The sequence below is a fragment of the Beauveria bassiana genome (assembly GCF_000280675.1).
Source record: "Beauveria bassiana ARSEF 2860 unplaced genomic scaffold BBA_S00001, whole genome shotgun sequence".
Taxonomy (NCBI): Eukaryota; Fungi; Ascomycota; class Sordariomycetes; order Hypocreales; family Cordycipitaceae; genus Beauveria; species Beauveria bassiana.
The window spans coordinates 833836-856186 of NW_007930836.1; the positions used below are offsets into that span (position 1 = coordinate 833836).

General features: G+C 53.0%; 7 protein-coding genes across 7 annotated transcripts; 3 read left to right on the forward strand and 4 right to left on the reverse strand.

Moving 5' to 3' along the window:
* Positions 1–60: 60 nt before the first annotated feature.
* Positions 61–307, forward strand: BBA_00285 (uncharacterized protein; the record flags this gene model as incomplete). The annotated part of the gene is made up of 2 exons (XM_008595382.1): positions 61–149; positions 238–307. 2 exons carry the CDS (start codon positions 61–63, stop codon positions 305–307), a joined length of 159 nt encoding a protein of 52 aa, XP_008593604.1.
* Positions 308–567: 260 nt separating this feature from the next.
* Positions 568–1897, reverse strand: BBA_00286 (2OG-Fe(II) oxygenase superfamily protein; the record flags this gene model as incomplete). The annotated part of the gene is made up of 2 exons (XM_008595383.1): positions 568–1579; positions 1698–1897. The coding sequence occupies 2 exons, from the start codon at positions 1895–1897 to the stop codon at positions 568–570; spliced, it is 1212 nt and encodes a 403-aa protein (XP_008593605.1).
* A 399-nt stretch (positions 1898–2296) lies between these two features.
* BBA_00287 (WD domain-containing protein) lies at positions 2297–5162 on the reverse strand (the record flags this gene model as incomplete). The annotated part of the gene is made up of 2 exons (XM_008595384.1): positions 2297–4859; positions 4918–5162. 2 exons carry the CDS (start codon positions 5160–5162, stop codon positions 2297–2299), a joined length of 2808 nt encoding a protein of 935 aa, XP_008593606.1.
* A 314-nt stretch (positions 5163–5476) lies between these two features.
* Positions 5477–5891, forward strand: BBA_00288 (RNA polymerase N/8 kDa subunit; the record flags this gene model as incomplete). The annotated part of the gene is made up of 4 exons (XM_008595385.1): positions 5477–5512; positions 5572–5633; positions 5685–5771; positions 5837–5891. The coding sequence occupies 4 exons, from the start codon at positions 5477–5479 to the stop codon at positions 5889–5891; spliced, it is 240 nt and encodes a 79-aa protein (XP_008593607.1).
* A 3800-nt stretch (positions 5892–9691) lies between these two features.
* Positions 9692–12165, forward strand: BBA_00289 (uncharacterized protein; the record flags this gene model as incomplete). The annotated part of the gene is made up of 7 exons (XM_008595386.1): positions 9692–9813; positions 9877–10093; positions 10146–10270; positions 10328–10391; positions 10448–10592; positions 10642–11056; positions 11112–12165. 7 exons carry the CDS (start codon positions 9692–9694, stop codon positions 12163–12165), a joined length of 2142 nt encoding a protein of 713 aa, XP_008593608.1.
* A 973-nt stretch (positions 12166–13138) lies between these two features.
* On the reverse strand, positions 13139–15274 carry BBA_00290 (uncharacterized protein; the record flags this gene model as incomplete). Its single annotated transcript, XM_008595387.1, has 4 exons — positions 13139–14029; positions 14119–14419; positions 14512–14994; positions 15093–15274. 4 exons carry the CDS (start codon positions 15272–15274, stop codon positions 13139–13141), a joined length of 1857 nt encoding a protein of 618 aa, XP_008593609.1.
* Positions 15275–19575: 4301 nt separating this feature from the next.
* BBA_00291 (COM1 protein) lies at positions 19576–21711 on the reverse strand (the record flags this gene model as incomplete). The annotated part of the gene is made up of 3 exons (XM_008595388.1): positions 19576–21088; positions 21153–21412; positions 21538–21711. 3 exons carry the CDS (start codon positions 21709–21711, stop codon positions 19576–19578), a joined length of 1947 nt encoding a protein of 648 aa, XP_008593610.1.
* Positions 21712–22351: the final 640 nt, after the last annotated feature.

The following is a 22351-nucleotide window of genomic DNA, read 5'->3' on the forward strand; positions in this document are numbered from 1 at the left end:
TTTTTTTTTGCAATACTCTTGGCCTTGTCGTGCCTGTGTGTTGGCGGCCATCATGCTAACATGTGCCTTTTTTTGCAGAACGCCGCCGCTTGCGACATTATCTGCACCGTCTGCCGATCCACGTTTCTCAAGACCACCAAGCCTCCCCAGTACGTTTTGCCGGGTTTTTGACTTTTTATCATACTATGCTCCTGACGGTCGCGGGGAGAAATCATGTGTACTAATTCTTTGGTATAGGCTGCTCGAGCACGCCCAGAATAAGCACAACAAGGGCATGGCCGACTGCTTTCCCTCTGTGAGCGCTTAAGCTTCCGAAACGTGGAACGATTTTAGCACGAGATACGATGAACTATACGGCGTTATTACGGTACTACAAAAGAGAGACAACGGGGGACGAGGAGTATTTCTTGAGATTTCTTTTCTAGGCAAGCGAGGCATGGAGAGAGGCGTTGTGGTAGAGAGAGAATAGAAGATTGCAGCATTTCACGATTCTGAAATTATCCATGACCAATTGCAGCTGTCCTCAGATCTAAAGCCGACTGTCAAAAGCAATATACCCTTCCGCATCTAATGCGCTTCCACCTTGGCCACCGGCAGCGACGACACACGGCCCAGGCTCTCCTGGTGCGTTTTCTCACCACCTTTCTGCTGCTGTTGCTGCTGCTGCTCCGCCGCCGCCTGCTCCGCGCGAATCGCCCGCAAAATGTCCGGATACCAGCGCTCCCCTACATCCGGATGGCTCTTTACCCGATTCCTCAGCGTCGCCTCGCCCAGCGTCTTTGCCACGCCACCTTTGCGAAACGTAAACTCGACGTCATCCACGCGCCCGCCGCCGTTGCGCGCCGCCACCTCTTGACGCTGCTCGCGGACCGCGTCTGGGACCTCGCCGACGCCGACCGTTTCCAGGTCGTCAAAGGAAGCGTCGAGCTTGACGCCCTGAAAAAACGGAATGGAGAAGCGCGCGCCGGCGCCGGCCGCGGGCGACTGCACGCGGTGCGTCGTCGACACGCAGACGCCGCGCGTCAGCGCCTCGAGGCCCTGGCCGATGGCGACGACGAGCGTGCCCGCGACGGGCGGGCAGTCGACCCACGCGCCGCGCACGTTTTGCACCTGCAGGCCGCGGTGCGCCGTCGCCTGCAGCAGGTAGCTCGTCAGCATGCTGTCCTTGTGCGGGCCGACGCCCTGACCCCCGGCGGTGCCGGCAGGCAGACCGAGGTCTGCGGCGTCGGGGTACTTGACGATTTTGAGCTTGTGCTGCTGGTCGGCGTCAAAGTACTTGTTAAAGGCGTCGGCGGGCAGCTCAATCGCTTCGGCAATGAGCGAGGTAAAGGCGACGGAGATGGCGCCCATGCGGGTAATGTAGTCGGTGTAGACGGCGCGGAACCCGGGCAGCGCAGACTCGGCGGGCCACTGGTTCGGCGCGAGGAGGTTGTGGTAGAGGGGCGCGTCCGGGCCGGGGATGGGGTGCTCGGTTGATAGGTCAATCTGCTCCCGGTGGTCGATCTGGCCGGCGGTGATTTCGGCGGAGAGCCGCGAGTAGCCCAGAAAGGACGGCGCATTCTTCATTTCAATCTTGAGTCTGATTTTCTGTTAGTGCATGTACATCAAGGCCATGCTCCAACACGTGAGGTGAGCAGGTATATTCAACAGCTTCAAAGACTTTGACAGCTTCAAATCTCGCGCCGTTGTAAACTCACTTTTCCTCTTCGGGTATATCAAAGAATGCCTTGCCCTGTTCAATCACCTGCTCAAACAGGCTGTCTGGAATTCCGACATTCTTGAGATACAGGAAGCCGACTTCCATAAGCGCATGGCGGAGCTGCCTCAAAAACTCGGGCTTGGTCGCCGAGTCCTTGGCCTCGGCCAGATCCAAGATGGGAATCGACGTAAATGACATGCTTAGTTTGGGCGTCGGCGCGAAGCTTGAGAAGCTTCAATCGACGCACTAATTTGAGGCAGGATGTTGGAGAAAAGTTGATTGTTTTGCTGCTTATGTACAATGCTCTGTCGATATATGCTCCATGATATGAAAAAAAATTCAAGTCTACCATAGTAGTCCTGTTGCCGAATGAATGCTGGTGAATGGCGCCATCGCCTTGTCCACTCACTGGTTGCAACTCTATTGCGCCAGCTCCCCCGCACGCGCCGTCCGTCTTCTGTCGCAGCCAGAAGCTCTGTGGTGGGGTCATCTTTCGCGCCACTCTGCTCCGATTCCGGACAGCCTATAGATCATCCCTATGCCTTTTGTTGCTTCGTTACTCTTCATTTTATACAATGTCCCATCGAGCAGCTCGACCTAAGAAGAAAGCGGCTTCGTTTCCAGCAGCCCGGTCACCTTGTAGAACATGTCCTCCACCGAGGGGCCAGCAAAAGCCGGCGCAGCATTGAATATGTCGGCTAGACTTTGTTGTGAGATGACACTCGTGGGCACATCGTCCATGTCCACATCCATGGCTTCATTTGTGGCATCCTCCTCAGCAGCTTCCTCATCGTCGCTAGCCATCAAAACGTCATCTTCAGCGGCAGCTGCAACCTCTCCGTTCGCAGCGCCCTCGTCTACATGGCCGTCCAGATGAATGTCATGGAGCGGCTGCGCAGTGATGAGCGAGGACGGATCGGATCCTTCTGTCACAGTCCATATTTGCGCGGCGTCGTCCAGGGCAAGAAAGCCACTTGTGCCGGGGGCTGAGGTCAGACTGATGATGCGGTGTGGTGTGCTGCGGACCATCAAGGGCTCGGGATCCTCGGGGCTAAAGATTCCAATGCTGGAGATTTTATCAATCGGCAGTGTAACGGCAAAGTGGCCCGAAGTGTGGTCAACGGCAAGTTGCAGCAAGTCTTCCATGCCGGGAATCTGAGGTGCTACGATACCATATCGCAGCTCGTCGCTTACAATGTCGTAGACGTGGAGTATATCTGATAGCACAACGACAAAAGGTGACAGTGTGCAGATAGCATGCAATTTGCCCTCCCAAAGTCCCTCGAGGATGCGCACAATCTTTCCGGAGGCTGCGTCAATCACATATACTGATCCAAGATCGGAGAAACCAAAGGCGGCGAATATTGTAGAGCCATCTTCAGAGTACGTGATTTTACCCTGAGGTGTAGACGATTCAGCCATATCAGTGAGAGCCCCGGCTCCGTAGCCCTCACCGACCGGAATAACCTGTGCGCAGCCCCAAGAAACAGTGTTCTGGCCACTGGCGCCTTTGGCAACAATACCGTTGGCGTGCCTCGTTCTTGGGCACCACAGACGCACAAGACCGTCGCCACCAATCGTAGCAAAGCATGTCGACGAAGGGTCCGAGGCAAGATCAAGCACAGGCTCCGAGGACGAAGTTGCGTGTGGTCCATTGACTCGTGAGACCAGGGCGACAGTATCGTCATCTTGCACTTCCCAGAACTTTAGATAAACCTCGCGACGCTCTCGAATAAATTGTTCTCTCAGATCGGGGCTAACGTTGTCGATATCTCTAGCAGCAGGCTGCCAGTCATCTACACTGGCAAGCCACTTGCCATCGCCTGAAAATTCCACGTGGGTAACCAGAGGCTCATCGATAATCTGTCCCTTGTTCGTCGTATTGATGTCAGTGGGATGTGTTCTTGCAAGAGCCTGCTTCGAGATGCTGGTAAAGGTCTCGAGATCAAATGCCTGGAGAAAAGGCGCCGAAAAGCGGCCAGACATGGTGGATTGTCTGCCACTTCCAACACAGACATGCAGGCGAGACGGGGCGTTGGAGCGGATTGCGGCAGGGATGCGCTGGCGAACTTGTTCCTGGACCTCCCATACACGCTTGACGAGTTGGTCTTTGGGGGTTTGAACATTGGCGGCGGCAGACTGGATACCAGATACATACGCTGACGGCTTCAGTTCAGAGGTAGAAATGATCATTGTCGAGTTGTCGTCGAGATGCACCACATAAGAGGCGCCGTCGGCAGATACCACGATATTCTCTACACTTCCCGAAAGATGGGGGAGAAAGTCTTTCTTGGAGGTATCCATCTGCCACAGCACCAGCGTATTTTCGGAACCACCAGAGATCATGTAATTGCCGTCCCTGGACCACTTGGCCGAGTGAACGGCTTTTCGATGCCAGTGGAATTTCTGAGCGTGTATTGTGTTATCAGTTTGCTTGCCGGATTCGGTTGCCTGGCATCGGGCAATAGCGTCGTGGTAAAGATAGATACCGCCGCGAGCACCGCCAACAATAACATCGACCACCTTTTCAGTTTCGCTGCGGGCGTGCTTTGAAGACCGCTTATATGCGCGCAGGTCCAGAGTTGTAATGAGATCCGGCGTGTCGAAAGAGAAGAATTCATACTGCAGCTTTTCCGACTTGGCGGGAAGCTGCTTGGAGACACCGAGAAATAGGCGGTCGTTGATGGCGCCGACCAAGAACTGGCCGTCTTTGGTTGATTCGAGAAGCTGAATACCGTTACCCTGACGTTTGAGAGAGACTAGCGACTGAGACGTGGGAGCCGACACCAGGTCCCATTCGTATGCAACCAATTCAATGCGCGTCGACTTGTCGGATTCGGCCACGATGACGACCTCTTTGGAGCGACTCTGGGCGTAAAAAGGTACAATGGACATGGCGCGGGCTGTATTGGAAGCGGTTTGGAAGCTATCGACATTCTTTGACTCCTGTGTCCAGTTGATGCGGTGTACTCGGCCATCCGCGCAGGCAACCCAGACAAAGTCGGTATCTTGTTTCGATAGGCGGGTGGCAACGATTGGAGATGGCTTCGAGCCTTGCGGGGCGGAGGCATCAATGCTGCTGACGGGTATCCGTCTCACTAGCAGAGAGTCGGTGGCGGAAAATACTTGGATCGAGGTGTTGTAGGTCAGGATTAGGTATCTTCAGATGCTGTTAGTATTGGCTGGTGCAAATTGTAGTCGAAAAGACTGCAACTCACTCTCCATCGTCTGTCAGAATAGGGTCAATGTCCAGCATGCGTCCTCCCATAGGCTTGGAGATCTTCCAGGCGGCATCCGAGCGATCAAGCCTTTGCGCTAGATCCTTTGTCGAGGTCGGCTCGGCGAGTTCTCCGTCTGCATCTTGAGGGCGAACTCTTTTGGCTTTGACTTCGTTTTCATTGCTGTCTCTCTTGCGCTTCTTTGTTTTGTCGACCTTGACACGCTGCGCCCGTTGTCCAGCCATCGTGGGTTCGTGTATATCAATTTGGTGTACCACGATTGGCGTTGGCAAAAAAGGTTGGGCTCGAGGCTAGGAAAAGTTGGTTCACAGCGAGCGCATGAAATTTTGGTGAACTTTTTCTGAGCGATAAGATAAGGCGGCCGCTTTTTTCTTCTTTGGTGGTGTCGGGGAAACATCGGGCGCAGAGAAAATCCAAGTGTTCCACCCTCAGAAAGCAGCACGAACTTGATCTCGGATTGATTCGTGACTTTTGCCAGCAGCCGAAGCGTCGTCAAATAAAATCGGAAAAAAGTGACTGCTGCCTTTTGATAACCAAGATGATTATTCCTATCCGCTGCTTCTCCTGTGGCAAGGTACGAAGACGACGATTCTCGACTTTGCGACGCGCGCGCGACTGACTAACCTTGCGCAGGTCACTGGCGACCTCTGGGAACGCTATTTGCAGCTCATTGCGGACCCCAGGAAGACTGACGGGTACGATATCATGATGTGTCCTGGAGCACAGTTTGCTAACTAATAATCTAGCGATGCCATGGACGAACTTGGACTGAAGCGCTACTGCTGCCGCCGCATGATCATGACCCACGTCGACCTCATCGAGAAACTCCTCAAGTACGACCACTCGCGCTTACTTGGCGGCTCGGGAGCGACAGATTGCTAACCGGCTGATTATTTAGGTACACCCCCGACGGCCGAAGCGAGATCAAGCAGAAGCTCAACGAACTGGCATAAAGTACAAAGCCCGCATCGAAGCGGCGTGCAGGCTTTCATAGGACGGCGTTTGGGGTACTTTTTTCTTCACTGCTAGATGGTATGGCGTATAATAAGGGAGCTCTCGCGATATTCATATTACAGGCACGTTTACATATTCAAATGGATGTCTCAGCGTCTGCCAACATACAGTTGAACGTGACGGGGAGGTGGCCAATGCGAGCGGAGAGAGGTGAAGGCAGGTCTAGAGGTCGAAGCCGCGCCCAAGGGGTGGAATATATGCCTCGGTCGGCGGGAAACCTACTAGGTATTTCCCGGCTCTGCTATAAAAAGTGTTCTGCAAAGATCCTGCAACGGTTTCGGGTGGCGGGGGCATTACTTTGCAGCGAGCCCGATTCTCTTACCGCGGCTGTACGTTACACGGCAGGAAGGCGTCGGCCATGGCTGAGCACGCATGTCATAGGGTGCATGATGTAAGAGTAGCCATGTGGGCAGCCTCACCGGTATTACACGTCAATGATTATGTATTTTGGCTTACTTCTGCGAGCCGAAAGGTTGTGAGCTGTGGAACATATTGCCTCCACGTCATCCAGCAGGCAGTCCAGCGTGTGGAGGTGCGGATACGACCACCCGGTGAGCACGACCCGGAAGGCCACCCTACGAAGTGACCGGCCGGTTGAACGGGACCTGCCCACTCCGTAAAGACTCGGTCAACCTTGGCATGCCTACGCGACGCCAGGGAGTGTGTATGTGTCGTGTTAGTGGTGGTGGTCTGCCAGAGACGCGACTTGGCGCTCAAAAGGAGGTCTGTCTGCAAGCTCTGGACTAGCACGGTGCAGGAAGTGTCGCCTCGATGAAGCGAAGTATTGTGCTGCCAGAAGCAATGGTTACGAATGCACCATCATGCGGTGCCATGCGTTGGGTGGCATTGTACACCAATATGGACGGAATTTAGTACGGATTCCAAGACGGACGAGAACTTATAAGCGACGTATCGGCTGAAAGCCACAGTGGCTATTCGCTGGCTCCAACCAGCGGCGTCCCAAGGCGGCAGTTTGGGTAGCAGCGGTAAGCGAAGCCATCAGTCGGCGACGGACTTGCAATATCGCCTCTCGGGGTAAATCCGTAGTTCGCTAGTTCTGTTCAAAACATCTTTCCAGTTATCCCCACCAGAGCTTGGGCAGCTTTGTTGTGCAACCCTGTCGCGATCGTCGTGGGAGCTCAAGATGGTTTAGTGTGGAGGCCCCCGCTGAAGTTAGAACGAGAAAGCGAGCACAATGGACGTGAAGCCGCCGGGCCCAGATTGCCGGGACCAAGCAACCAGTCACAATTGGGCTGCGGAGTAGACCACGCTGTCTGTCTCACGATGTAAGTCGGTTGGGCCCAGACCCCCAGAGCAGCCTGGCCACGCTCCCACGCTAGAAGGCGACATGGGTGCCTATGGAATGGCGGTAGCAGGGAATGGCCATTCTATCAGTAGCTGAGCGGCAGACAAGGCAGAACAGACAGGAATTTCGATGGCTGAAGGGTGTAATGCTGGGATTTTTTGCAGGCCGGGCGAGGCTGAACTCAGCAGTTCGGCCGGTGCCCTATTCAGGGAGCGAAGCGGCATCGATTGACAAAAAAAGATTGTTGCAGTGGTGTCGGGCCAGAGCTCAGACCGTCGATAAAGGTGGTTTGGGTGGCTACTAGACCAGATAAAAAATCACGAGTGTTAAAAGAAGCAACCCCCCTCCACACCATCTCGCAGCATTCTCATCAATCGTTGGCTAATGACAGCCACGCACCAGAATTTAAGCGCCGAAGCCTGTCGCCTTGCATGGAGGGCCCACGGCCGGCGGGCCAGTGAAGGTCGATACACTACCTGCAGTCATGCCCCGGTCCAGGTGTGTTTTGACTGGGCGAGGAAGAGTTGCTCCAGAGGACGAACACCATGGCTATGCCTTTGTCGGGATAGTGTTGCAGCCTCGCGACCAAGCTTGGCAGATGGTGTGTTGTAGTCTAGGCCCGAGTCCGCGCAGGTATGCGTGCGCCAGTGCCAGATGATCGGAGTTTGTAAAGGGAAATCGGAGGAGATGAAAATTGGATAACCATGTCGAGCGGATTTATTCCGGTGATGGACGAGAAGTCGATGCTGGCTTGTGGGTATTGTGGTTGACGATGCTGATGTTTGCGCAGAAAGCTAACCCCGCCTGTGCCTGTTGGTGAGTAGTGATGCCTGTCCACGTTGCGAGTGCAAGCCTCTGGCGGTTACCAGTGGTTGCCTGCAGCCTGCAGGGGACCAAGACATGGCTTTTTTTGTAAGTCAGCAGTCGGATGGTCACATCATCAAGGTGCTGGTGCCTTGGCCCACGTTCACTAAAAGAGTCCAAAGGAAGTCAAGAATCAGGAATAATTAAGAAGAAGGCTGTACAAAGTTCGCCGTGTTGTGCAACCAGTTCGCCTTTTGCTTCAAGTTGTCGTTACACGTCCCACTGTAGTGACTCGGTACAAGATGGGGTGGCCGCACAAGAAGGCTGGCATCGACGGAAGCTGGCTGACCGGCCCCGGGTTCTGAGCGTTAGCAAATTCAGAGCATATACAGTATTTACAATAATAGGTAGCTAATACCTGGATCAACGCCTTCTGTTGTCGATACTGGACGAACATGTGCTGGCAAGGACAGCACTTGATGTATCACGCAATGCAAGTGCAGGGCATTTCAACGCCGCTCTACCAATGGTCAAGATCCCGGGTCAAGATGCGTAAATAATGGAGGGGAGTGCAGCTCTGGCGGCCGAGGCGTCTGTCTACCGTATTAGCTTGAGCTTGACTGCATATCTGCGCAGCAACGCAAAACACGCAGCGGCTGAAGTTACCAATTGCATACTGGTAGGTGATTAGCCACAAAAGTAGCCCATGACTGCGTAAGCAACCAGCTCACTTGTCTGATGTCTCATTATCATGCCAAATCTTGCCTGTGCATTGTGACATTGCCCTCCACGTCCATCCCCGGCCAGCGAGGCAGGCAGCTAAGATGGAAGAGGCGCATCTGCAGGACCGCACGACAGGGATTTCCCTCCACATTCTGGGTCCCAGCGGCCAACATGCATTGAAAGTACAGCAGAGGTAACGCGCCTGCATCCGCCAGTGGCATTGCTACATGCAAGTACCTGGTCTACCTGTGAAGCTGTTAATTGCCCTTGATCGTTGTTCAAGTTATTATGGTCAAATTCATGGTCAAGCTTGTTACTCTTGTCCCTCGCAAGCCCGCAAGCCAGTCATCGAATGAAGCCGCCGCCGCCGCCGCCGCCGCCAACCAGCTGCATGCAGCCTGCACCTTGCGCACCACACCCGCGCAGCTCCATCGCCCGTTTGCTCTTTTCCTCTTCTTTTAAGCTGCTGCTCCCATCCACCACATTTTCTCCTCTCATCCTTTCAACCTCACCCCCAGCCGTCTTCCTCGTCGTCGTCGTCGGTCTTGTTGCAGCCTGCTTCTGCTTGACCAACTCCATCGTCGCCCCAAGCCTCACGTCTGCGACCGTTTCAGTGCCCTCTGCAGTTGGGTTTGTGGCTCCCGGCTCCCCCACCCGGCCTCGCTCTGTCCGGCCAGGCACTTTACCATAATAGCTACCTACTTTGACATCCCTTCATCCCGCCTTGTCGCAGCCGCCTCAAGCTCTTCGCTCGGCAAACAATATATACAGCTCAAGGCATACTCAAGGATTTAATATTGCTCCAGCAACTGCCAGTCCTTTTGTGTGTATATATCCTGCGCCAATTGCACTCTGTCAGCAGGCTACAGTCTGTAACCCACTTTGGCCGTTGCCTTGCACCTCGCCATGTCTCTCGAACCTCTTGCCTTCCATTCAATTTGCGAGAGCCCATCCTTCAACATGGCTCGCCAAGGCGATTCATCTGCTAGCGCAAACTCTCCGTTATCCCCTCTCACTTTCAGACCTCGGTATATCTCTAACCCCTTCTCGCATACGTCGTTGACCTTCTGCTATTAACACCCGCACTTCAGATCTTCTCCTCCGTCGGCGACGGGCTCCGGCTCTCTGCGCCCTAGCTCTGCCAAGAGGATCTCCTCCAACCCCAATCCAAATCAGCTGCTAAGCCCCAGCGATTTGGTCGGTCCTTCGCCTGTTACTTCAAACGGCACAGAAACTACCGAAATCGAGGATGATGTCGCCGATGACCTGCTTAGTCCCCAAGACGGTGACCCCACACAAAACACTGAGGTGGCCTCTCCTGCTTTTTCCACTTCCCAAACTTGATACTGATAATCAACAGCTTTTACCTCTTACTACAACTCTTTCTGATAGCGTCCATCAGCAGGGCACAGAAGAGTCAAACTCCGTTATCCATGCTCCCGAGAGCTTCCGGAGCTGGGTAGGCGAGGATCAATTGCTCCTCGAGTGCGAGCTTTGCTGACAGTACCCGTAGACCTCCAAAGAGTCTACAACGCGCCAAAGCCAAACTGGCGAAAGATCATCACCGAAGTTGGATGCAGCCAAGTTGCCTTCCAGCCCCCCAAGCGTGAGAATGTACCGAAACTGACCTGCTGCGAAATGACTGACTGTTTACGATTATAGGCCTACCATGATCTCCCTCCCGTAAAGACGGACATCAAGCCTGTGAGGTACAGCCTGGACAGTGCCACCCCGCGCGCCCAAGACCTTCAGGACATGCTATCGGAAAGCAGTCGCTTGCGCTCCAGCAGCACAAGCAGCCTCGAAAGTAAGTTGTTTCGAAGCAGATCACGGGACTCGATTGACTCATCTGGTAGAAATCGAGGAGCAGACGGAAGCCGAAGGTGATGATGATGATGACCTCTATTCCGACGGCGAAGGACTTTTCGGCAGGGCGCAGCTTCGAGGACAACACAATGAGATAGAACGACTCAATCTTTTGTTTAACACAGCATGGACCTGCTGTCTCGAATTCGGCAGCTACAACACACGGCGCAGAAAGCGAGATTTAAACAGCTCTTCAGTCTCCGATACTCATGTTTATGCCTGGCAGACGTGTTGGAAGCTCTGTGAGCGACTTAAAAACGACGAAAGCAGCGAGAAAGATTCTCTCAATGTCCGTGACGGCTTGAATTTGTGCCGCAAATTCTGCCAGGCGTTATTCGAACTCCGCCCAAGAAAGGATGAGGTATTCGACTCCATGCTGCGCGTCATTTTTGAATTGAACAACCAGTAAGAATCCCGCTGCCTGGCATTTCCTGTCCATCGGCATACTCATAATGAATAGTCTTTACAGTGGACAAGATAACCGAAACCTCCCCGAAGAGTTCAGAGAGCGGACCCTTGACTTTTACGTCACCATCTGTCACCGACTGATGAAGCAACGGACCACTTTGCAGGACGACTCGGACAGAATTTTGAAGGCCTGCTGGTCCTTGACAGAAGTTCTCTTCAGTATTCGTCAAAATCGACGAGACGGGAATCCTGCAGACGAGAACCTTCTTGTCGCTGCTATTGAAGCTACTTACAATCTTAACGACTTGTTCCGCGAAGGACTCAGTGCATCCAGGTCCGAGAGAAGCACGCCCCGGCCCAGCCAGACGAGCTTCTCCTATCCTTCTCCGGAACACACGGGCAGGGAAAGTCGTTCTTCCAACCATTCCTCGCGCTCCAAGAGAGATACTAGCAGCAAAGGGTCATCATACCAAGAAGAACGGCCAAGAAAGCCGTCCAAGGTGCCCGAGACCCCAGTCACCGAGTTTGAAGATACTCCAATTTCTCCGGAGAGCCGATCCCCTCAGATGCCCAACATCATGGTGCTTGGTCCTAGCAGCGATGGTGGTCGAGGCAGTCGCTGGCCCAGTAGCGCTTCCAACTTGTCCAGCTACTCCCACAACAGTAACCGAACATCGAGCACTGCCACCACAACTACGGCTACCGAGGACCTCAACGTGACACGCGCCAAAGTTCTCGTTTTGCGCGCCGCTGTTCAGCTTGGATTCAACAAGGAGGCTATTGTAGATGTAAAAACGGGCAATACGGCACTGCAGAAATTTGTATCGGAACTGCAGCCTGGAGCGTTTGGTTCTCTTGCCACGCATGCCACTTTGCTACAGCAGTACAAAGAGTCCATTCTGACCGATGGCTTCGTTCCGCGAAGCAGCTTTGTGCTGTCCTCGCGGACGAAGAGAGTGTCTGTTCAAGACTTGGCCAAGTCTGTGCAGATCATGATCAGCACATCCCAGTCCCGATATGGCTACTTGAGAGAGCTGTTCAAATTTGTGTGCAGCTTTCCGCTCGAAGAGGCAGATTCTCGACGCAACCTCATCATACAAGTCTGACACCGCAGTTGCGGATAGACTAGAGAAAACGAAAATACGCCAGGCGGGTGACACATTTGCACTCATCAGCCACCACAACCCGTACTCATCACCACTCACACACACACATCACAGACACAGCAAGATACCCCCAGCATCCTTACAGACGAGACATGACCACTTCTTTTTTTATTCCTGCTTTCTTTGAATATGGCGTTTTTATACAAGGAGCATTTACTGCAATCAGATGACGAATTCCAAATTTTGAATTAAAACTTTGTAGTGTAAAAGAGTGAAATATCCAAATTTAAATTAATACTCGAGAAAGCAGGAATAGACAAAGTTATCTTGTAAGAAAGTAACAATGTGCCAGAGTAAATCCAATATTGCCTACGCCGGAGAGGGCAGATAGCAAAATAATAGCCAAGAAAGGAAATATCCAAAGTTGTTGGGGGTATCATATGAAAAGCAAAAAGACTTTATCCAAACCAAAAAAGAAAAAAAAAAATGCAACGCTAAAGGCAGCCGATCCCGCCTTATATCCATCCGCTTTTGATAGGTGCGAAAACCCACACACTGACTTGCCAAGAGGGACATACAATGTAATCAACCTCCTGACAGGTTTGTAAAAACAAGTATCATCCAATCGCTCTACTTTTCCCACCCCTTTTCGTTGATTGAAAAGGGGAATGCAACCCTAAAGAATAAGGTGGCATTTGGGAAGGGGATGGGGAAGAAAGAGATTCGCTCGCAAGTATACAAGTATAAAGCTACCCCACGAGTTTCCAAGAATCCATGTTCCATTTGAAAGAGATGACAAATCCAAAAAGAAACGCAACATGCAGCCGTAACATGAGAGAATGATTGCGATAACCGGAGATGTCATTCAGTTACTCTTCCAGGCTGAAGACTTCTGCTGGAGTCTGTCTGGCGACACTGCATCGTCGACACTGGATGGTATCTATGCCTGGAGCTTGACGATGGACTTGGACTCTCACGGAGCATTCTCGAGATTGATAAAATCCGCAATGTTGAAGTCGTCCACTTCGCCGTCTTGCTCCTTCGCATTCTCAGTACCGTTGCTGGTCCCGGCAAGTAGCTGCTGAAGGTGCTGGATGCTGATAACCTGATAGCTGAAAGGACTAGGTTGTCTGGCAGAAGTCTGTCCCTGCAGATTTCCATTGGCAGCCTGACTTTCCTGGGAGAGCGCCTCGCTCTGCTGTGTCTCTCCACGTGAAAGCGGCATGCCCTGTTGCGATTCTCCATATGAGAGCGGCATGCTCTGCTGCGGATCTCCACGTGAGAGCGGCTCGCTCTGCTGCAATTGCCCACGTGAAAGCGCAGCGGAGGGTTGCGGCTCTGCATTGCGCTCATGGGGGTTCTGCATACCTTGTACTGGTTCCTGCTGGTTCTCTTCCGTCGCTCTAAATGTGGCCAAGTCGGGTGCGCCCAGCTGGGGGGCGAATTCCCAGGAACCCTGCTCGGGGGCACTGAAGACAGCCTCCGGCGCGGCCGGCGCGGAGTATTGAATTTCCTGCAAGTGAGGTCCTTGGGTCCCGTTCCATGGCCCTGTTCCAAGCTCTTGACCATGATTGCCCATGTACGCCGCTGGCGCCGCAGATTGTCTTCCCTGCTGGTAATTTGCTTGGGTCTCGATCCACCGCTGTGTTAGGAGCTCTTGGCTGTGATTGCTCATATACGTCGCTTGCTGGGGATAAACAGCTGCGGGGGGCTGGTGGGCTGAGTGAGAATTCATTGTCCAATGTAGCTGCTCGCTCGCAAAGGTTTCCTGGTGAGTAACTCCTTGCGCTTGGTGCATGCCGTGGCTGAAGTGTTCCTGTTGTGTGGACGGGGAAACGTTGGCCTGCGGCCAAAGCATTGGAGTCTATGGAAGAGGATTTAGCAGCCAATCTAGATGAACATACGCAGACGACCATCTTTAGCTATGGGCAGAGGGCCATGGAGTTGACTCACTTGGTTGGCGGGGTACTGTGGTTGAGGAATCCCCGGCATCTGCAGCCGCTCGATATTTTGTCGCGTCCCATGCACTTGCTGCCTGTTTTGCAGCTGCCTGTTTTGCAGCTGCCTCTCGACCTGCTCGTCCGCATGTACCGCCGCCTGTGCCTGCTGATAGGCAGCAGCACGTGCTGCTCGGTGTCTGCGCTCAGATCTGTGAACCCGAGATGCTGTATACATTCCGGAGAGGTCGGCTCGCCGCGGTACGGGTACAGGACTCTCTGTGGTCTGTCGGGGGTTGTTGCTGGTGGTAGGGTGTCTATTTGGACGAGTTAGCCATGCCTTCAGTATCAAGCACGAACGACTTCAAATCCCAAGTGACTGGTGCAGGTATGGTGACTGCAGTCTTACCGAGCTGTAGTGTAGTGGTTTGCCATGGCCATACCGCTGCTGCCGCCGTTGAAGCCTTGGCCAACGTTGCCATACCCATCCACGGGCTGACTGGAGTTTATACTTTGGCCAACGTTGCCATACGCCTCCATGGGCTGACTGGCGTTCAAAGTTTGGCCAACGTTGCCATACCCATCCACGGGCTGACTGGAGTTCATACTTTGGCCAACGTTGCCATACCCATCCATGGGCTGACAAGAGCCCAGACTTTGGCCAACGTTTCCATATCCCTCCATGAGCTGGCTGGGGTTCAGAATTTGACCAACATTGCCGTCCCCCTCCATAGGCTGGATGGAGTTCAAACACTGGTCAACGTTGCCATGCAGTTCCATCGTAGGGCAGGCCATGACTGTGAGATTTTGTACAAGGGGAACAATCGGTAGCTGAGCCTCCTCACTGATCGCTGGCTTGACCAGAAATGCAATTCCAGTAATTGCAGGGCAGCTGCGCTCCCGCCAACATTATATATTAGCCGTCAATGTCACGGATTCATAGGTGTTCACAAAATTGGGGGATGATGTAGGTATATATTCGAAACTTACTTGAAAGCAGGATCTCTTCCATATCTGCCCTTGAGGTATTTGTGTTGATGTGACTTGAGTTCTCGCCCGAATCTTTCCTTGAAGCCTTGGCATACCAGATCCTCATTTTTGATCTTGTATTCAAAGACCTGTTTTACGAACCAGAGGATCTCGGCATCGCTGTACTGTGGTTTTCCGGCCATCGTTGATGTAATGGAGGGTTTCGATCAAGTATCAACTGAATATCGGTAGACGGAATCCATGTCAGTGATTTATTGAATCGGAGCGATGGCGCCACAGCAAGAGCTGAGTGAGAGGAGTGACAAGGGCAAGATTTCAACCAGATGGGTTAAGTAGGAGGAGGAGGAGGAGGAGGAGGGAGGGGGGGGGATAGACTCACGATTCGAATGAATTGTCAGAGCAAACAGTTCGAAATAGTCCAGGTATGCTTTTTTTTTTGTGAGCAAAGTTGCCGCGGTTGCTTTGATGCTTGAAGTCGCACGCGGTTCGTTGTTGGAGGTGAAAGGAAATGTTAGAGCAGTGGGCAACCAAAGCAGCCTTCGCGTCGATGGCTGCAGAAAGAAGAAATGAAAAAGAATAAAAAATCCAGACGTTCAAGAATATATTTCTGCCCAAAAAGTAACTCTTTGGAATAATTTTACAAGTAAAGTGTATTGCAGACCGTGTGCCTTGTAGTAGCGCCCAAGGGTGACGATGCAAACCACCAGGAGGTGTTCGGGAAGGCTCAAGTCTTTATAGGAGTCCAGAAATAAATATTCAAGTTCTACACCATTCCTTCTCCCCCCCCCTCGAATCCAAATCGAGATTAGTCCTAACGCCTCTCCCACCCTACTTGCCTTGTTCTACGCTATGGCTTGCAATATTCGGCTAAGAGAAACAGAAAACATGACTTATTTAGAGAGATTCTTCAATATATTAATGAATCACTGTTCAGATCCAACTTCCTGATGCCAGACATGGCAAATACTTCCAGCTCGACGAGAAAACCTCGCCTCTATTTTCGTGTCGACGACGTCGGTGGCGTACTGGTGACTATTCCTTCTGTCGGTGCCCTATTTTTCGTCCAATAGGTTTATAAAGTCGTCTCCGTGTCGTTTGAACCTGCAACATGCGTTACTATTCTTCGTCCTTCCCATTATAGGGCACGAGGCCGCTACTCTGGGGGGGCATCTGGGCAACACAAGCCTGAAATTGGGCGTGCCTTCTAGACGCTATCACGCTCATGGCTGCATAGAGGCTGCTAATAACGATGATACCACGCTGCATGTAGATTTGTGCCATCTGAGTCCATACCTTTAGCGTCTCACCCTGACAATTTTCTCCTGGCAAGACCACTCTCCATCTCCGTGTGCGGCTTGACTCTGTATCAACACGTCGTGTTGCCGGTAGAACTAGAGTGCATAGTGTATGACCGCGTTTGAGTGCTGGCTTGTAATACCTACCGCTTGGTATGCAACCACCAATTTGACCTGCCTGTCGTGACCTGTCATGTCGTGTGTGCTTCATGTCGATCGTTCATTGGTCGCTGTTGTTGCGTCGCCCTCTTCCCGGCCGCTGCCGAACTGGCAGGCTCAGTCCTTACCGAGCGGAAGGGCGGCGCGAACTATCATCGTGCTTCAGGTCGTACAGCTCCAGAATATCCCATTTTCTGCGCGAATGACGCAAGCTGATGACCGCACGCACAAAGAAACGACGATGGAGCTGGTCGGTTGTCGCCTAAAAGGCGGGAGAAATGAGGCGAGGAGCCGTGCTCGACCTCTTACCGAATGATTTTTGGTCCGTATTGGTGGCTTTGTAAGATAGAAGCAAAGTACTGCCTCTTTAGGCAGCCTAGAGTGAGTCGAAGAGCCGGGAAAGATGGTGGGTAGGAAGCAACCTTCTTTGGCAGGCAGTGGCGATGAAGGTCGAGAGCATCAGGGAAAGGCCCCATTCGCGACCACATTCGCGAGGAGGTGCATACCGGCCATATTGATCTTGGAAGGATTCAAGCGTCCTCATATTTTGAAAGAGGGACGTCGCTTCAGGTTCGTTTCGTTGCGAAACTAAAGCGTACGATGTGAAAATGCGGTGCAAATGGTGGCGTGGTCATGAGGGCTGTTGGCACCATGATGATTCGCAACATGTCCTCCGAGAGCGGTCAATCTGCATCGACCACCACTTTCTGGCTCTTCTGCTAATTCCTTCTTCTCTGTTCTTCTATGGTACAATTTGTACGGTCTATCGTCTAGGTCGTTGTCGTTAAGTGTTGTCGCCAATATTTCTCGCTCGACTTCCTCTGCCAACAGCCGGACGCCCCCTCGCGAAACGATTCCCAATTAGAGGCGAACGCTCCCTTTAGCCGTCTCGTTTCTTTCGTTACCGCTGTTGTCCTACCCGCTCCGGTCATCTTTAGGTGCAAACTGGTCTTCAAGTCAAATCCGTCCTTTTCTTTGCAGAATGAAGGCGGCTCCAGGGCGAGTTTGCTTGTCCGAACTCTTCTATACACATGACTGCGGCCGCATCGTGCTTCGTAGGCATGACTGCAACTATATATTCGAATCAGGCGCCAAGTTGCAAGAAATGGCCGACTCAGCAATTCAGGGTGGTCGTCGTACAAGGGTCAGCGGCCAACACATGCTAGGCAGATCACCACATCAGCGTACGTCACCCCCTACCTATTTACCGACAATTTACCAAGGCTTTCCATCAAACTTACCAGAAACTGATGCGGCTCGCCGAAGAGCTCATGGCTCGTATCATCTCGCTTCCTCACGTTAGTCATCCGGCCAGTGCCTCTCCGCGGCACGCCGCCACGACCTGTTTGTTGGCCACCACAGTGCGCCCCGGATTCGGCAGAATGACGAGCAGGTCGCTCAGCGTCACATCACCTTCGAGAGCCCGCTGGCTGCTAAACTCGGTAGACCTGAACTGGTGCTGAGCTCTAGCACAGGCGGCTGGCCTAGTGACTCGTCGAGAAGCCGAACCAACGACGTCGCGCTGAGCCGTGGCAACTACTGCAATAGCATTTGCGCGCTCGCCCACATCTTGGAGTGTCGACAGGCAAATTCCGCAAACGCTGGCTCGCAAATCACTAGCTCAAACGGCTCGCAGCCCGGCGCCGCAGAAGGCCAGCGCCCACGCGATATCACAGACAAACATACCTCCCGCAGCATTATAATATGTATGAGCGGGCCATCGCCCAGTACTTTCTCGCGTTGTAAATCGCTGAACGGCCACGGGAGCTCGACCCCTACGATGGAAGAGATGTACCGCGTTTCGACCTGTAACGCTGGACGGCGAGCAATGGCGCTCTTTAAATCGTGCCGTTAGCTCGAGCCCAGCTCTAGACAGGCCAGGCCGGTGGGGAGCTCATCTCTCGTAGCTGAGCTGTTGTCACATCTGCAACAGATAATTCGTGGCCCGAGCCATAGACGGATGACAGCCGGCGGCGCTGTTTGTCGCTTCGAAACACCCGAGGTGGAGAACAACGGCGAAGCGATACTCGAGATAAGCTTTGTAGATAGCCCCTGTTTGTGTCGCCTCTCTTTCACTTGGTCTTTACTGTCTTTACTCTGTATATGGCGCTAAATCCCAGAGACGCACAAAGAACCTATTTGCATACACACAAAGATCCGTGTAATTCCACACACAAAGCCCACCGGTCCTCTCGAGCAGCCACTCATAGAAGGCCATCGCGGCAGCACAAATAGTCAAAAGGTAAATCATTCCTAATACCATATCCATCTGTCCAGGCAAATTCGGTCCCTTTACCTTCCTCCTCCACGCATACGTTGGTTTTCGCCTGACGAGAGGTCCCCAGAGGCGCCCACCCGCAGCCATAAGTCGAGATCCCGTCAACGTGGGGGCTTCGTTGGACCCCTTTGAATCGCTACCGTGATAACTACTGGTATTATTCGCAAATGCCTCACATCCTACCTACTACCTACCTATAAGCTATGTTGGACACCCGTTCCCCCGACCCTAGCCTGGTAGGACAAGGGCCTCTCAAGGGCTGGCTCTGCTAGTATCGAGCCATGCATGTTTACGTTTGGCCCGTTGCAGAGTACCGACGGGAGCACTCGCGGAGCGCGTAGCCACCACGTTGGCCAAGTACAACATGAGAATTAAGCTGATCCACACACGCGGTTCGTTGGCAACAGAGGACGACATAGCAAAGTATTCAACATGTATCAAGGAGAGCATGATTTAGAAACGTTCTGGTTGTTTGTTATTCAAATTTCTTTTGTATCATTGTGGTATCTGTAAACAATCAAATCATCAAAAAGAAAGCCGAACCTGGCTCGCAAAGGTACTGTAGATGCAAGTCCTGCCCACCCCAAAAGATATATATCCCGCGACTCATATGCAACATATTTTCCTGGGGTTGATCACCTGTCCCCCTTTTTGCAAAAAACGCTGTGCGCCCGACCAAAAGAAAAAAAAATTCAAACAACTCCAAAATTTCAAAAGGAGGCAGCCGAACCTCACAAGCTATGCGCATGCCTTATTGCTTCCCCGTCCTGTAGAACTCCTTCTTCATCGTCTCCAGCCTCTGCCGCATGTGGAGAAGGTGCTCGATTTGTGCCTGAGCGGGATTTTCCAGCGCCTCTATCTCATAGTGCAAGGTCTCATACTTGTTGTAGTACTGCTTGAATTTTGTCGCTCTATCCAACACTTCTCGGGAGACTCCTTGTATTGCCGGACGTTTCACAGCGGCCGCCCTACTATCCATCTCCGCCTTGCGTTTCTTCACGGGCGGTCGGCGATCTGATTCAATTTCAGATGCATTCGTAGGCGGTGACGTAGCTAATGGTGACGACTTCAATGGCGATGTGTTCTTGGCCTTGCCTGCCGTTGTCTGCGCAGCGGTACGAGCCGTGTTGTGCAGGACCGGCGCTCGATCCTTGAGCTTCGAGCCAGTCTGTGGCGGGGGCTTCTGCTTCAGCCTCTTGGCCAGTGGAGTACCCGAGCTTGAGCTGGATTCCTCGTCATCATAGTGAGGCCGCTTCTCGGGCGCTGGCTTGCTGGCAGGCTTGACGACAGGCTTAGCTGCAGACTTAGCGGCAGGTTTCGGTGCAACGCGTGGGGGAGGCTCCTTGTCAACGACTGGCTTCGGCTTTGCCTTCGATTTCGCGAGCGGCGCTTCGTCCCCAGACGAGTCCGAATTCTCAATGATGGCTTGCGACAAAACGCGTCCACCATTCGACTTGACACCAGCAGTCTTACTGACAGCAGCCTTAGCCTTGGTTGGTGAAGGTTTGGGCAAGGCAGGCTTCGACTTGGTTGTTGACACAGGCCGCTTTGGCTCCGGCTCTTTGGTTGGCTTCGCCGGTTTCGAGACACTGTTGGCAGAATTCGTCCTCGACATGCTCTCACCACCAATTCTGCTTCGGTCGCTGGTGAGACTTTGATTGTCTCCATCATCCTTATTGGAAGTCGAGCTGTCGTCGGCTTTTTGTAACTTGATTTTTGGGGCCGGCTGTGCTGGGCCTTTTGCCAATGATGCTTGAAGCCGACTAAGGCACTTGCCCTTACCACGCTCTTCCTTCGTGAGAAGCCTCTGCCATTCAGGTTCGAATGCGGACAGGCGCTGCTTATCGTACTGTCGGATAGCGCTTTCGATGGCGGTTTGCCGCTCTTCCTGACTATCGTAATCGTAATTCCAAACGTCGAGCTCTTTCCAGAAAGGCTTTTTCAGGCTCCAACACTTGGTGTCAGAATTGTACTCGGCCGTCTTTTCCAATACAGATTTGAAATCTTCCGGTAGACCACCCCATTTTCGCCGTAAGTGGTCAACAGACTTTTCGCCAGTAGCAAGCTCATGAACCAGAGACACTCTTTGCTCCTTGTTTCTTTCAAAAGCCTGCTTCGCTGCTGAAGGTGCGGGTGCGGTCGCTGGAGGCGGATTGGGATTCGGTGACGTCGCTATCGACCGGGGAATCGCATTATAACCGGAGAGAATCTTACTCTTCTTGCTGGTCTTGCCGACATTGGGAGTCCTTTCGTTCGATTGTGTTCTACTAACAGGTCAGTATGACCGGGCTACTGTCGTAGAATGCATGGCACGTGGACGAGACGTACCTTTCCTTTGCGGCTGCGTGGGCCGCCAGCCCATTTTGCGTTGCTTCAACATCAGAACCGAGTCCAGAGCCTTCTTCCTTGTTCGAGGACGTGGATTTTTGCTTCGTCTTGCTCTGAAGGGGCTTGGTGAACAGATCGGTGGTGATGGGCAGTCTGGCGGCCAAACGAGATGACTCGTAGGGTCGCGTTAAATAAACATCATAAGGTGCAGAGGTTTCGGGGCGCGCTATACGGTGAGACTTGTTGCCATAGTGGAGGGTCTAGCCGCCGCAAGTTAGCATTCAATAGCTTCTCTAGGCGCCGTTCGACGGCCAGTCCAGACTGCATGGCTTCGCAAGTTCCGGGATAGATGCAATCTATATTGCGGCAGAGCTCAAGTACTTACAGGGTTCTTTCCAAGAGCAAGCTGGATAGAATCCCCGTCGCGGGCGGCTCGGAGGAGGTTGTCGACAATGCCTCCACTCAGCGAGAGAGCAAAGGCTTGAGGCGGAAGAGGGGTGTCAGGGCCGGAAGGGCCCTGCAACAGCAGACCGGCCTCTGGAACCTTGAGGCAGTCCATGATGTATGGAGAAATATGATAATGCAGTAATCGTGACGGAGCGGAAACAAGAGGCGGATGTTGTCGAGTAGGAGGGCGTACTGTGAAGCGAGGGTAGCTTAAGCGGAGAGGGAAAGCGAGAGCGAGCGCAGAAAAGTATGTAATATCGAGGAGAGAAATGTTATCGAGGTTGCATAATGTCTTGTCAAGGGCCGGCCGAGGGTCGAATAGCGTAGAGGACGTATTATATGAGTGAGCGTGACCGGCAACCGGCGATGGCGATGTAGAAGTGCGGACCCCACAGGGCCAGCAGTGCAAGGAAGCGAAAGACGGCCAAGTGGTGCGACGCGATGTGGTCAATGATGTTGTAGAACGGGATACAAGAGACGCGAAGCAACCTGACACCGGTAGAGGCGGTCGAGAGGGCCGTGGAAGGAGGAAGAGTAAGAGTGAGGCACGAGGTTGGAAGTTGGATGATATGAAGGAGGAGGATATGAGGCGCTGGCAGGAGAGCGAGAGTTCCTGAGCTGGGGTGGGCTGGGGTGGGCTGGACTGGGCCGGGCGAGGCGAGGTACCTGGGTGGATAGCATGGGTAGGTGGATGGAGAGGTACCTCCACTAAATCGGTAAGTAGAGTGGTAGAGTTGTTGAGTGGTGCTGCT